The sequence below is a fragment of the Penicillium canescens genome (assembly GCF_028828765.1).
Source record: "Penicillium canescens strain IBT 15451 chromosome Unknown utg000002l_segment0_segment0, whole genome shotgun sequence".
NCBI lineage: Eukaryota > Fungi > Ascomycota > Eurotiomycetes > Eurotiales > Aspergillaceae > Penicillium > Penicillium canescens.
The window spans coordinates 2,444,736-2,459,573 of record NW_026703964.1 but is presented as its reverse complement, the minus strand read 5'-3'; the positions used below and the strand labels follow the sequence as shown (position 1 = coordinate 2,459,573).

General features: G+C 50.1%; 6 protein-coding genes across 6 annotated transcripts; 1 reads left to right on the top strand and 5 right to left on the bottom strand.

The window, feature by feature from the left end:
* Positions 1–178: 178 nt before the first annotated feature.
* Positions 179–1,153, bottom strand: N7446_002131 (uncharacterized protein; the record flags this gene model as incomplete). Its single annotated transcript, XM_058510880.1, has 1 exon — positions 179–1,153. One exon carries the CDS (start codon positions 1,151–1,153, stop codon positions 179–181), a length of 975 nt encoding a protein of 324 aa, XP_058376416.1.
* A 234-nt stretch (positions 1,154–1,387) lies between these two features.
* N7446_002130 (putative FacC-like extracellular signaling protein) lies at positions 1,388–2,353 on the bottom strand (the record flags this gene model as incomplete). The annotated part of the gene is made up of 1 exon (XM_058510879.1): positions 1,388–2,353. One exon carries the CDS (start codon positions 2,351–2,353, stop codon positions 1,388–1,390), a length of 966 nt encoding a protein of 321 aa, XP_058376415.1.
* Positions 2,354–4,420: 2,067 nt separating this feature from the next.
* Positions 4,421–5,909, bottom strand: N7446_002129 (phosphatase PAP2 family protein; the record flags this gene model as incomplete). The annotated part of the gene is made up of 4 exons (XM_058510878.1): positions 4,421–5,154; positions 5,216–5,706; positions 5,766–5,792; positions 5,848–5,909. The coding sequence occupies 4 exons, from the start codon at positions 5,907–5,909 to the stop codon at positions 4,421–4,423; spliced, it is 1,314 nt and encodes a 437-aa protein (XP_058376414.1).
* Positions 5,910–6,588: 679 nt separating this feature from the next.
* On the bottom strand, positions 6,589–8,503 carry N7446_002128 (uncharacterized protein; the record flags this gene model as incomplete). The annotated part of the gene is made up of 3 exons (XM_058510877.1): positions 6,589–6,782; positions 6,834–8,208; positions 8,272–8,503. 3 exons carry the CDS (start codon positions 8,501–8,503, stop codon positions 6,755–6,757), a joined length of 1,635 nt encoding a protein of 544 aa, XP_058376413.1. The 3' UTR covers positions 6,589–6,754.
* Positions 8,504–10,369: 1,866 nt separating this feature from the next.
* Positions 10,370–12,577, bottom strand: N7446_002127 (Zn(II)2Cys6 transcription factor; the record flags this gene model as incomplete). The annotated part of the gene is made up of 3 exons (XM_058510876.1): positions 10,370–11,393; positions 11,443–12,098; positions 12,158–12,577. 3 exons carry the CDS (start codon positions 12,575–12,577, stop codon positions 10,370–10,372), a joined length of 2,100 nt encoding a protein of 699 aa, XP_058376412.1.
* Positions 12,578–12,819: 242 nt separating this feature from the next.
* On the top strand, positions 12,820–14,219 carry N7446_002126 (uncharacterized protein; the record flags this gene model as incomplete). The annotated part of the gene is made up of 5 exons (XM_058510875.1): positions 12,820–12,960; positions 13,007–13,136; positions 13,204–13,327; positions 13,389–13,843; positions 13,909–14,219. 5 exons carry the CDS (start codon positions 12,820–12,822, stop codon positions 14,217–14,219), a joined length of 1,161 nt encoding a protein of 386 aa, XP_058376411.1.
* Positions 14,220–14,838: the final 619 nt, after the last annotated feature.

Genomic DNA, 14,838 nt, shown 5'->3' with positions numbered 1-14,838 from the left:
TGCTGCTCCTCATAGAGAGCAATGAAGATGGGAGTTCGACCATAGTTATCTTTAATGGTAGGATCGGCCCCATATTCAAGAAGAATTCTTGCAGTACCAATGGACCTGTCTTTTACAATTGAGTCTTGTCGAGCAGTGTCATGGAGTGGTGTCTTGCCGTTCGCATTGCTTGCCGTTGTTATACATCAGGTCTATCAATCCTATAGACAGTCCTAGCCACATTAAAGTAAGCCTCATACTCAACATCCTCACAACCCTCCTGAATATCATAATGATAATGACCGCCCTTCCGATCTCCATCCGTCTCAAAACAATGAGTATGTTCCATCCTCAACCCCAAACCGTCAGGATCAGCACTATGCATAACGGTCAAACAGACCACTGGTGCATCAAAAACATGATAAGTAAGCCATTCCTTTTCCAGCTGCTGCCGATCTCGAAAAGGCAATTGGTCCTCTGCCGGGAAATCAGGCATAATGTGGAATTTTGCGTTTCCAGATTTAAGTAGGAATGCGCCGCCCAGACTGACAGGTCTTGAATCACCATATGCATCGCGTAGTCCATTCCGGATACAGTTTGTGAAGTTATCCTCGCCAGTGCGTGTCCGCGCGGACATTTTGAGGACTGGGCCTGTTTCACCATTTGAACCGAAGAGGTTTATCATCAGTGCGCAGTTTGTGCTTGGGAGGTATTCGCATTTGGGTGAGTTATCTTGGCTAATCTTGATCACACGCGTGCCATTCTCCACGTTTAAAGAGCTTGTATCAGTGAAATCTGATGTGTCGTTATTTGCTTCCCATGACATATTTGGTGCTAATTCGGCGTTCTGGCCGATATCCTGGAATGGCGCGGCTCCTGCTCCTAAAATGAAGCCTTTCGCTGGAGACATTTCCATATCCTTAGCGAGGGAGAGCATTGAATATTTGGCGTCGAGGACTGGCTGAGGGAAAAGGTGTTGCTGCCCTCCTATGTCGGCGATTCGAGTATTACCGGATAAGCCGGATCCAACGAGGTTGAAAGGTGCATGGCGCAGGTCAGGGCATTGCACGACACTCGCGCTTGCAGTTGCGAAGTTGCAGAGGAGAGAGCGCTCGATGATAGCTGCCAACTCTTCCAAGGCGGGAGGATCTCGCGGGTGCTTTGTTATAGCCATATCGATGCGCGGCTGGGGTATATCTTCTCAAGTGAAACAAACTGCACCGACCCTCCTTTTGCCGGGATGTTATATCTAGCGGAGAGATTATGCGGGGCAACCGGCTCTAATCTTGCATCATTACCCGACGTCGGATTTATGATTGACACTTAACTTCGTTTCGTGTTTATATACGTCGTTCAAATATCTCAATTGTCCGGCCTCCGCAATATCAAATCCCTGAAAATACTTCGTTTAAACCAAAGCATTCTTATAAAACAAATTCGACCGCCTGTCTCCACCCTTTCCAGAAGCAAATCCCATAAACAGGCGTACCTCACCAGCAACAGTCTGATAAATCGCCAAACCTTCCGGTTCACGGAACACAAGCGTAGAGCCGGCCTTTGTAAGTGTAGGACCCTGAACAACAGCACCAGTATTCATATTCACGCTCGTCACTTCTGAATTGACCTCTCCGCCGGTAACATCGTAGGAGTTACCAGTCAAGAGATAGATATATTCCCCATAAGCTGCATAGCCCTGAAAAGTATCCGACTTCGACGACAGCTTGGGATGTTTGAAGGTTGCAAGTGGGTCGGAGAAATCCCCACCAGTGGCCTTGTCCAAGTCGAAGACAGTAATATGTTTTCCATCGCTGAGCTGATGGCGAACAATCAGGCGGTTGTTCACGGGATCAATAGAACATGTATGCTCCGTAGCCCCAGAGACAGGTACAAACTTCTTCAGAGACGACGAGGAAGACGAGAGCGTAGTTCCGCTGGTAAACTTAAACCGAGCAAGCTTCTTGCCGTATCCATTCGAGTTGGCTTCGACTTCGGTCCACAAGTAAGAAGCTGACCCCACAGCCTGAGCACCGAAGGAGACACCATGACCAAATCCTGTTAGATACATGTATCCCAGGTTGTTGCCGTCAAAGTCGAGTTGGGTAATGCATAAGTCGCCTGAAGTTTCGGAAGATCCATCGCGTCGTTGAGCGACAAAGAGTCTGCGATTGGTGTTGTCGAAGGTGAATCCTTGTTGGACGGTTGCATCATGAAGTGTTTTGCTGCGGAATAAATCATATGAAGGCTTTGATAGGTCGAATCGTTTGGATGAAGGGATTGTTGCTTGTGCGGGTTGGATTGCGGAGAGGAGAGCAAACAGTAGAACGATCAGACTCGTGGGTCTAAGAAGGCTTCTGCAGCCCTGCATAGAAAGCATTTTGGAAATAGAATGGGATGAGTAACTTTTGCTTAGGAGAGGGATGGTTTGCGTGGTATTTATTTCAAACACGGGTGAAGCAATACGAAGAGTCTAGTAGATCATGCCGCTATATAGCCTGGTCTCTCGTATCCAATCTAACAATAGAAGTGCTAATGCCATAAGGGAATAGTTACCATTCGCTCAATTAGGTATTTGTGGGGATAACAAGAGAGAAAAGTTCGTGTTTTCAAAATTGCCTCTTGTGGTATTGCCTCTTGTGGTGTAGTAGATCCTCGCACACGATTCGGGCCGTGTAGAAGATCGAACTTCCCTAATTTACGGCTATACGAGCCAATGAACGACAATTAGAAATTACAGTATGAATAGAGTCATATAGATCGTAATAGGAACTGATATTTAGACAAAACGAACCAATATCACAAAAAAGACCTCGAGATTGCGCTCTCCAATGGCATAAATGTCATCATTCCAGCGCATTTAATCGTGAGCCGACATGATATCAATCAACCCGATCTCCATCATCGCAAAACATTTTCAGTCCGTGTCTCATTAAATCGATCATATCGTCAGCATCATAAAACGCATAAGATGCCCAAACCCAGAACAAATAAAAAGAAAAGAAACAAACAGAGAAACAAAGTCAATCAGCACCCCACCTCAAACAACATAGTGCGAAGGCCTCCGACTAGAACTGCGGTGACGGGAATGATGCGACCCAGACCCATGACCACGACGACTACTATGGCTCCGTCTCCGAACAGTAGTCTCCTTAACAACAACATCGCGATGCGAATGATGCAAGAAAAGCGCCAGCAAAGCAGTCCAAAAGAAGAAAACAACTTCCATAATACCAATCGCAAACGAAGCCTTAAGCATGGCACACGTCTTATTCACATCCAGCGCAAGCGGGTTATCCGTTCTTTCACCATACGACCCGAACGGGCCCAGGGAAATCCAGACAGAGCCTCCATGCCAGCTGGCGCAATCTGCGTTGGCGATGAAGCGTAGCTGGTAGACACCTGCGACGAAAGCGCCAAAGAAGCACAGGTCGATGAAGGCGACGAAGATTGCTGAGCGTTTTGTTGTTGAGAAGCGGATTAGGGTGTCCACGGCCCAGAAGATGGCGATAACGCTGACGATGAAGAGGACTAGGATGTAGGGGGTGTGAGTTCGTTTGCTTTAAGGTAGCCGTCGACGAAGTAGGCCTGTTGGGATTGGTGGAGGTGGTTAGCTATGGACGTTTCTATGTGGTCGGGTGTTGTTGTGTCCTGGACTGAGTGCTGAGAGGAGATGGGATGGACATACCAGCATGCCAATGATCGGGATCAGGAAGACGATCTCAACCAGGCGGTTGAAGATGAAGAAGACACTGCCAATCATCTTGAGAGAGTTTGGAGATTAGATCTCTGGAATGTGACAATCGTGTTGCTTGTGCTAGTGATTGTGTCTGGGTGTTTGTATGAGCGTGGAGCTACACCAGAATGTCACTGCGACAGCAACAAGCAACAGCTGCAGGATGCACGATGAAAGAGATGCAGGGGAGAAAAGAGAAATCTAAAGAAAAAAAAGGATAAATATGAGGGGAAATCTTACACAGATCTTGCAGCGTCATCTTTGGGCTGGGGAGGCTGGGCGACTCATAGAGCGCCATTGGGGAGGCTGGGGGGTCCCGGGTCTAAGTGGCCTCGACGGGATTTTGTCTCATTGATCCAATCTAGTCACTTGCATAGACCCTCAGATTTAATCTATGTCTTGCATTTGTTGATCTCTCCTTGTCGCATCCAGTATAAAAGTGTGTGTTGTCAAGCCAACAAGTGGAGCCACTTCGACTCTAGCCTATCTCAACTCCCGCAGTCTACACTATAAACCAATGTAAACCAATGTACAGTAGTAGACTTATGCAGATTATTGTATTCGGTAATCGGCTATAAATGCAAGACTCTAAACGCCCCATAACCATACAGACGGTACCCAGCCATCGCATTGTCATATCATGCCCAAGCCGTCGCCAACAAATGCCCAAATCCAGATCTGCAATCATAAAAGTAATCCTTTCAATGGTCTCTACATAGCTCGACCGGGGCCATCAGTCAACGGGCGCCCAGGACCAGCTAGGGCCTCAGAGTGCATCTCCGCATCCGTCAACGGCTGAGTCTGGGAGACATACGCAGTGTTCTCATGCTGAGGCAGAGAGTGACCGGCACCCGGGTTCTGCGCCCTAGCATAGTTATGCCGCATCTCATACCCGTTCGTGACATCGTCCTCACTGGAAGACCAAGCACCACCATCAGCGTCGTGGTCGTGCGGGCGGCGATTGTACACATTGGACGCATAGGGGTTAGATTCAGTGAGATAATCTGAAGGCGCAGGGCGGACATGTTCATGTTCCGAGACAGGAAGGTCAGGCGGGTTCATGCGCTCCGCCTCGGGGTTGCGAAGAGCAGTCGAGCTATCGATCTTGGTGCCCATCAACCGCACCGAGTCTGGACCGGCAGGGTCGGTACCCCAAGTGCGAATCGGGTAGGCGCGGCCCTTGCGCCAGGCTTCGCTGAGGGGTGGGAAGTACTGGCGGTACGCGATGAAGCCGCAGGCGGTTCCTAGCATTGAGCCGGTAATCACGTCGAAGGGGTGATGACGTGCGTCCATGATCCGCGACACGGCGACGAGAGTCGCGGCAAGGAGAGGGATCGTCACTAGGATGGCTTTCCAGGCTTCGCCGCGGTTGTCCATGATGTGGAGCTTTCCTCCGAGCCAGAGGGCCGTGTAGACCAGGCCGGCGAAGGAGGAGCTGCTGTGGCCTAGACATAGAACTGTTAGCACTTGACATCATCAATCCCTTGCATTAGCTTTCGCACGTACCTGAAGGCCATGACCGGAATCCATCTTTGATGATTGCCGGGTCACCCGTGCAAATGGTTGAATTGGACAGTCCGGGGAACAAATCAACACTCCCTTCACGGGGTTGACAGCGATCAATGAGATCAGGTCTCGGCTTTCCACAAGCAGTTTTCAGCGACTGGGTTATGACGAACGTGACTGCCTGTGCCAGTAACAGTCCCAGGATTCCACAGTTCATCTCCCACAGTCTATCCTTCCACCGATGCGGACCTCTCAGCTTCCTCTTCCCGGACCCGGCATCTTGGGACTTATTGTGCGAGAATAAGCCATCAATAACCAATGTGTATACGACGATGAGGACGAGTGGAAACGCGCCGGAAATGCAGAGGGCGTACTTGATGGGAATTCGTTCGTGGACGGCGTAGGGGTATTGGATGGAGATGTTCTGGAGGGAGAAGTGTTGGTGGTAAGGCTCGATTGAGTCTACAATCGCGAAGCCAATCACACAGGCACTGCAGTCGAAAGATACAAGGTTAGCACAGCCCAAGATAATGCAGGAAGGGAGGCGTACATGAGGATCACATAGTCGAAGATGTAGCTGTGAAAGAAGTGTTAGTTTCGGAGTTCCGCGAGGAAGGTCGAACCCAACATACGAGATGATAGCGCGCGGTCGGAGCCGCCGCTTAGAGAACGGCAGTTTTTGGGGGAGCTCCATATTATGTCCAGTTCATGGAGACAGGAGAAGTACGGAGAGGAAAGAAAAGAAAGAGAAAATAAGATGGATAATGCCCAGGCTGTCGCATGCCTTATGAACACATTGGGGCAGAGACGCAAATCGATGCTTGGTAAGGACTTTCTTTCTTCGGCTATTATTGGTGTGCGTTTCATCTCTAAATAAGTCCAGTGGCTGAGTTTATACTTTGCTCAGGTACCCAGTACCTGGTTGTGCCTGGTCTAGACCGCGTGGTGGCAAGTACCGAGTACTCAGGCCCAGAACCCCAGTGCAGATCCCCATCTCCGGATATTCGCCTGTGTTGGCATTGGGGATCAGGCTCCATCTAAATTTTTGACATGTTCTCTACAGGGAAATAAAGTTACGCTTGACTGCGACGTTTCATTTGTCGCTGTCTTTTATCCCAGCCTTGCTGCCTTCTCTCTGATCCACCGCAATTAGGCAGCATGATTACTTGCATGTCAGAGTCGATCTGTAGCATGGTCGAATACAGCAGGAGTCGCGAAGAACAGACCCCTAGACCAAGAGACCCCTGAGAAACTGAAGGAGTGAATTTAATGTACTAATACACAAGTCAAAGGAACGTCGACGCCTGTGCATGCGTCCCAATTACACATCAAAATGTGGCAATGCTTATCCTTTTTGCCCAAAGACGGCATTGCGGAGAGATATCCTTTCCTATGGACACCCGGACCAATAGATAAACAAAATAAAAGAAGAAAACAAGAGAATCCGTATCAACATGAGACATCAAAATGGTTTACAAGGCATAACAATGGCCGCGGAGATCACATGTCCATAATAGACTGCCAAAATGCATGTCTAATTTAGCAAGTGGTAATGAAGAGACCCAGCCTGCAGTTCATGTTAGCTGATATTCGACAAAAGGAATCAGGGGAAACATACGGAGAGGGGTTCCAGTCATTGAACCAGTTGAGGTTGGTGCTGCCAGCGTTCTTCATCTCGTAGGCGACGGTGGTACCAGCAGGGCAGGAGAAGGTGGAGACAACGTAGCCGTTGCCGGGAGAGACCGTGATGTCGCCAAGGTCCTGGGACACAGAGGGGAGGTTGCTGGAGGTAGTCTTTTCGGTGACAACGGAAGAGAGCTTAGCGAAGTCGACCTTGCCGTCACCGCTGAAGCTGAAGTCGGTGGTCTCGAGATCTTGTTTCTGGGGGAAAAGGAAGACCAGGCTGCAAGTCTTGCCGGCGTAAGACTGGGGGATGTCGAAGTTGAACGCGGTCGAGACGGTCGAGGACACGGTACCGTTGTAGGAGGTGCCTGCGGCGTTGTTGGGCTTGGTTGAGTCGACAGGGATGATCAGGTGGGGGTACTGGTAGTCGCCGGAGTTCAAGTTGGTGGGGCAGCTACCGCTGGAAGACTTGCTGGCCGAGGGGGTGGAAGAGGCCGAGCTAGCAGGGACAGAGGCGCTGGCGGAGCCGGTGGGCTTAGAGCCACCACCGGAGGGAGACTGGGAGCCAGACTGGCTGCCGCCGCCGGACGGGGCAGGGGTAGCAGATCCAGAGGGGTGGACACCACCACCACCGCCGCCACCAGAGGGAGCGGGAGCAGACTGGGAAGGCTGAGCACCACCACCGCCGCCGCCGCCGGAGGGAGCAGGAGCAGATCCAGAGGGCTGCGAGCCACCAGCGGGACCACTAGGCTGAGCACCAGAGCCGCCACCGCCAGGGGCACCACCAGGGGAACCAGGGAGACCAGAAGCAGGGCAGCTGCAATCAGTGACGGTAACAGTAGTCATAACAGTCTGAGGAGAGCCAGGCAGAGACGATGCGCTAGGGCCCGAGGCGCCAGGAGCCGAGCTGGAGGGGAGAGGGACACCACCGCCGCCAGCGGAGCCAGAGCCAGAGCTGGGGCCAGGAGTAGGCTGGGAACCGGAGCCCGACCAAGCGGGGGTAGACCCCCAGCTAGCACTACCACCAGGGCCGGAGCCACCGCTGGTGGCAGTGGCAGGAGCCGTCGGCATGCTGGAGGAACCAAAGGAGGACTGGACGACAGGAGCAGAGGATGACGCGCCGGTACCGGAACTAGAGCCCGAGCCTGAACTCGAGCCCGAGCCAGAGCAGGAGTCGGCAGTTAGCTCCACCTTTGTGCACTGGGTGACATCGGTGCTGTTGGTGGTGTAGACGTTCATGCCGCCTCGCTGGCCGGTCTCACAGGCGAAGAAGGTGGTGCTGCTGTCATAGACTAGCTTGCCGTTGGAGTTGATGGAGAAGCCTGAGGTTGGGGTTGCACCCTCGTCACACTGGAGCTGGGTGGTAGGGGCTGTGATATAGTCAGATTGAATGTCCGGATATGCTTCCCGATAGTATATTGTTGTCCACTTACGGGTCAGGATGCAGCCACGGCCTTTGTTGTCGGTGATGGCACCCTTGGAGTCGATGCAGTACTGAGCTGCCGACAGGGTGCTGTCACCGATGCGGTTCTGGCCGTCACTCAGCTGGCCGAGCTCGCCGGAGGCACCGCCAGAGGAGCTGAGGTGGAAGCAGCAGGTATCACTGCGGCCAACGAGGGCGTTGGAGCCGGCAGCGAAGGCTGCGAGGGTGATGAAGTTCTTCATCGTTGTTGCTCTTCAGCGAATGTGGAGGGTGTGGTAAAATAGCGAATGAACACAACGCCCTTCAGAAGATGAGGGATGGGAAGATCTTCTTGAATTGATATCTGCCTGGTTAGTTTTGCCAGAAGCGGGAGAGATCAGATCTAGGAGGCAAGAGAGAAGAGTTGTGGGAGGCAAACAATCTTTATAACATGCGGTGGATTCAAGCTCCAATATTACGAATCAAAGGAATATACAGATCCGCCTGACTCGGCATAATCCCCCGAGAGAAGATAAATCAAAAAATAGAAACGTTGTGCTGTCAGGAATTCCAACCATTGACCATGGATCAAGACCCCGGTGGACCAGTTTCTTTGGCCTCGGAGAGTAAACAACGCAGGTCCGAACCAGCCGGAGCGAGATGCGCAGTGACAAGATCGACGTCATCTTGAATAGATGTCCGATTTCCTGATATGTGGAGAAAGAAGGCATTGCTCCACAAGGATTCAAAAGGGCTGACAACGGTCACTGGCTGTTCGGATTCAAAGGGGAGTGGGCCCGATGTCAAGGCACCCCAATGATATATGTGCATAACCAGGCAACCCGATTGAGGGTGGCAACACGCAATTTCCAGGGATCACTGCCTGGGTCCGTCATCCGAGAGGACTAACAGTCGGATGGAACGGAACAAAGCATCGTGGGAAACCACTGGACCTCGCAACTTTCATTGAATGCCAATGTCTGTACCAGGTGGTCGGGAGTATAAGAATCAAGGCACTTGTGGAGATCTAAGCATAAACACTGTGAGCTGAGACCTGGGATATGTATACTCAACCTGTCACCAACTCATTAGTTCCATTCACTAAGAAAGAAAACAGGAAGAACGAGGGTCAACAGGGCCAGACTTTGTCGTCATTGTTAACTGCCGATCCGAGTGCGATCTCTTTCTGAGTGACATTATGATAGCTCTCATAGGTGTAACGCGCACAGAGTGGAGGGCAGTGGAGGCCTAAGAGCATAACAATGACCTCAAAAAAAAAAAAGAAGAGTGGATCGGGTGGGACCCGTGACACCTTAGTCATCATGGTACAATGCGGTGGGCCCGGCAGTTATATCTCGACCAACGACATCATCTGGCTATTTTTGTTCCTTATTACAACCATGGCTCATGCATTCACTCGCAATAGTCTCGAGTCTTTGCTGTTGCTTTATCGAAGACTTCTAGAGATAATTGACAGCAAATAACTCAAATAGCCTGCTACGTCGATGCAGTTGACCCTGCAATCTATAAAAACGCACATGTTACCTGTAGTTCTGTGTGGTGGATGCATAACCGTAACAGTCCACGACCCACGACGCGTGTCTAACACCCGATCCGACTGACGATCAGTAGGGCACAGCCCATCAGGCTGTGGTGCTTCTAGAACCATCAGTTGGGCGAGTAGACAGCGTTTCCGGTGTACGGGAAAGGAGTCTACAGGATGGTCTGGATAGGTCCTCGCGCAGGGGTAAAAGTGGCCATGCAATCAGGAACTAGGCAACAGTCACCAAATACCGAGCCTTGTCAAGCTGCACCCCAGCAATCGAATCGGTCCTAGTAAATTAAATGATGACATGAATATTTGGACCCGATGCTAGATCCCGAACTTGAGCAAGCCACATCCCTTATTTTCCCCATCATTATTAAAAATGGAGCCTTTGGCCGTTGAGAGATCGGCCCTTGAGCGTTAGCTTCTTCCGCCGCCAAGTTTATCTTTGCGTGCCGTGTCGATCTCACTGTCTTGACTGGTTGGCCCAAGTGGGGTGCAATGCAGTGACCATGACCATAGGTATGACATATCTTTACATAAAGCGAATTTCGTGTGCGTCATAGTGTCCAGGGTGGTTTCATTACATAGACAGGAATGGGGCATCCAGCTCGGTGAAGAGGGTATTCCAGTCCACTGGGGCTGAGTCCACACTCTCGTCGAATGCTTGCCAGAGCTCATCCAATGAAGGCATTGTCGGGTCCATTAGGGTGCTATCAATAGATCCGATTGAGTCAACCAGGCCTGTGGACCCTGTAAAGTTACTGGAGAGCCCCGGGGATGATTGATCATGGCTTGTGGGTCGCGTTGTACTTCCTTTAGCCGGAGCTGATATGCTTCGCCGACGGAGAACCGTTTTGAAAGATTCAAGTAGCTTGTTTGCAAATGGTAAATGTTCTTTGGCCTCTTCCAAAATCCCGAAGGCGTTAAGGATCTCCCCTCTGCGCTCTTGGTCATTCTCCTGTTGGGAACTGCTCAAGCAGAAATCGATGAGGAGCACGATAATAGCCACGCAGATGCAATGTATCATGCCTGAAAATTTCAAACGCATGAGTACGAATGAAATCAACTCTCGGGAGAGTTGGTGTTCAGTTCGAATGACCATTCTGGCCGCCTCTAAACAAGCTTTCCGGGAGGACTCATAGGCCGGGTCTTTTGCTGCGCGCGACAAATAGGGCAAATGAAGCCTACATCTCTGGGTATGGATCATGAAGTTGAATATGTATCGTTGGATGTTTATTCCCGTTGATCGTCGGGGATCAGTCTTTCGTAGATTCTTCGGGGCAAAAGACAACGAAAAGAACTCCGGTAGTTTTTCTGCGAACTCGCAGATCTTGATATCAATCTGTTGTGTTTGTTCATAGTCCGGAATGCCTGGGTCTAGCATTCCAAAGGGTGCGCTATCTGTAATCTCGCGGCAAAATTCGCCAAGTCGGATTCGTTGAAGACAGTACGACATTGATGTTGGCACATCAATCGGTTTACCAACGCGAGCCATTCCGTCAACTAAATCTTCGTCGTTTGCATTGATAGGCTTATCGGTCATCATATGGCGAGGATCGATTGAATATGTGCCTTTCTGAGGGCCAGAAATTTGGGACATTTGCCTGTTCTGAATGAGCTAAGATCTTGCAAAACGGGCATAAGACGATTTACCAATCAGTTGCGACGAGATACCACCACACTCTTCGACTGATCTCTGCTCTCGCAGAATCCTGCGGAGGCACATCCACATTGTAGTTGTGTGGATGGTCGATACGGTGCAATGATAGTTCCCTTGCCACAGAAATGGCCATGCTCACTATATGTCGAGCTTGAGACGCAATTCCCACCAAATTGGTGGTCACAAATATTAGAATAATCATGGCCTGGACATCTTCAAGTGACTCAGTATGCTTGTGGCGTGAATATTCGACCACCTCGAGTGCCAGTTCCATCCATCGTATGGACTGCCCGTTGGCTTGTTCAACACTGGCGAAGATTCCATTGTGCATATCATGCTCTGTCCAGAAGGTTGTAGTGCTGGCGAGAATTCCTAAGAGGAGTGAAACTTGCCCAATTTCGACAGGCCTGCTCTCTCGTAGATCGCCGTAAAGCTTTTCGACCAAAGTCCGCAATGAGGGAGTGTGTGCCACATGATGAAGGTAAGTAATTTCCTTGATATACTTTTCAACAATCGCCAACGCCTCTTCATATAGTGGCAGCCAAATGCATTTTGTTGAAGGTGCATTTTGTGAAACCACCAGCGCAGAGCTCAGAGCATGCCGAATCGGACAGGTTCTAAATTCAAGCTCGTATGCCAAGAGGTATTTCTATTGAAATTGTCAGTACTGAGCTTTATGACACATAGATCCCAGCGTTTTGAGCCTACCGCCGAACCCGGAGATGTAATTTCACCTTCCAGCCAGTCCACAGCAGCTGCCGAAGATGACTCTCCTTGCGGGGTTGTGAATAGATGGTCTGTTTTCGGTGCTGGAGAGGAAGGATGAGATGCTGTCTGGTTTGGAGATTGACCGGGTCCACCTCCAATCACGATGCCTTCTAGACGACGCAAGCGAGCGAGAACATCAGTTTTGAAATCATTCGACGATTTCTCGGATTTTTCGGGATCCAAATGGCTTGACAATGACTGTGAAGCAACGGTAGGATAGAGCTGGCATTCATTGCCCCGGCTGGTGCAATTGGAGCAAGGGAACTGCCGACTGCACTTTAGCTTCCTCGTGCGGCAAGAATGACATGACACCGGCCTTGAGCGCGATGATTTAGCGTGCTCCTTATCAACTCGGTACATCTTTGCAGAAGAAGGTAATCCTTTCGTAGAACGTTGTCGCAGGAGAGTTGGGGGCGAGATGGTATTGATGTCATAAGCCAATCAGGAGCCGCCGAATCCGTGGAACTTCCGCGGACCCAGACCTACCTATTTCGGATGTATAGCACTTCAGGCTCAAGTATATAGATCCCTTTCGGCCGGCGGACTGGAATTCAACCATCTCACATTCAAACATTAAAGATTATCCTCTTTCTCTTGCAAACATGGACTCAATTGTCGCTCAAATCAAAGCCTTGGCCGATACCGCCGATGAGGCTGGTCGTCTGGAGATCATCGAGACTCTCCGGCAGATGAAAGTTGACCTTCAAACTCCCAAGGATGCCTTGATGGAGCTTGCTGGTCTAGTATGTTATGTCTCGCTATTATATATTTCGGTACTAACAGTCATAGGGTGGTATAACCAATGCGATGCTGCGCGTTGGCCAAGATCTGGGAATCTTCAGTCTTCTATCCAAAATTGAAGCTCCTATGTCCGTGGCACAAGTCGCGGAAAGGACAAGCGCAACTCCTGAGCTGTTGGGTAAGATATATGTTGGTTCAGAGCGCATGTATATATACATGAAGCTAACATGAATTCGATTTCTCAGAGAGGGTTCTACGCCACCTAGCTGCAACCAACATCATCAAAGAAACAGGACCAAATGAGTATACCGCAAGTGAAGTGACCAAAATGCTGGGGAGTCCTTCCGGTGAAGCTCTCGTCCATCAGGCGTAAGTGCAGCTCTTCTGTTCTCATCTCATTTATATAGCGGACTCCTCTAACATGACAAAGATTCAACCTCTACCTGCCTCTAATCCAAGCAATGCCCGACTTCTTCGCAGAAAATAACTACAGAGATGTAACCGACAACCTTCACACGCCATTCCAAAAAGCCTTCGACACCAAGCTGACGTCGTTCGACTGGCTCTTCCAACATCCAAAGTACATAGAAGCATTGCACAAAACCATGAGCGCATTACAAGGAACCGAGTGGACAGAAGGTTTCACCCTTCTAAACACTGAAGCCCAAAAGATCCCCTCGACGCCACCAACCCCCGAAGAAAAGCCTTTCCTCGTCGACGTCGGCGGCAGCCACGGCCACCAATGCATTGAACTAGCAAGGAAATACCCCAATCTCTTCGGTCGTCTCATCATGCAAGACCTCCCCATGACAGTCGACAAGCTCGCTCCGATAGAAGGTGTCAAAGTCGAAGCTTACGACTTCTTCCAAAAACAGCCCATCGAAGGTTCGTACCACTTCCACAATCTCTACGCCTGCTACGTAGACTAAATCTAAACTATCCCAAACCAGGCGCCAAATGTTACTATTTCCGCCGAATCATGCACGACTGGCCGGATGAGAAGGCAGCACAGATCCTACGAAACACAGCTACAGCTATGGGAGCTGACTCGCGCATTCTGATTGATGATGTCGTTATGCCTGAAACTGGCGCTAACTGGCAGGCTACTATGGCGGACCTTTCCATGATGATTTTGGCTGGGAGGGAGCGGACTCAGCGTCAGTATGAGAAGCTTGCGAAGTGTGCAGGGCTGCGTGTTGAGGGTGTTCATTCTTATGCTGCTTCGACTTATACTGCCATTGTTGTTTTGGTTCGGGAGTGAGTTGTTTTAGTAGTTTGGATGTAGATATATCTCTCCTCTGGCTTGAGGTTGTTCTATTTGGTACGCATGTATATTTCTGATTTAGACTAGATCTACTACATGGCAGCCAAAATTACATATATATTTCTCACCACTACATGGGCCAGGGAATCTGATCTTATTATCTAACCAGTGCATGGCCTGCCACTTGATAGATAACCACAGTGTCATGATGCTGATTAACCTTGAGCTTGGATCTCTTTTCCTATAAATCATAGCTTCCTTACTAAACTGTAGCCTGCTTCTTCCCCTACCAGCCGTGGCCTGCGACGTCTCCGACTCGGCAGCCGGGTGTGCAGAGGGACTAACAGTGCAGGTTACTAAATTACAGGTAATTAATAAACACCAAACTCACTGGAATCCGACCCGGAGGAATTCATTCACGGATTAATCCTGCACGATGACATGGGATGATGATGAAAACAAGGGCAAATGGAGTAGATTGAACCAGAATTCTGAAGAAGTTAGTTTTAGATTCATTACTGTTTACCAAGGGGGGTTAGATTGGAGACGCCGGGGCGTGGCGGGGAATTGCGTTTGGGGCGCGCTGTGCGGCGCCGTAATTGTATGGTGCATGCTG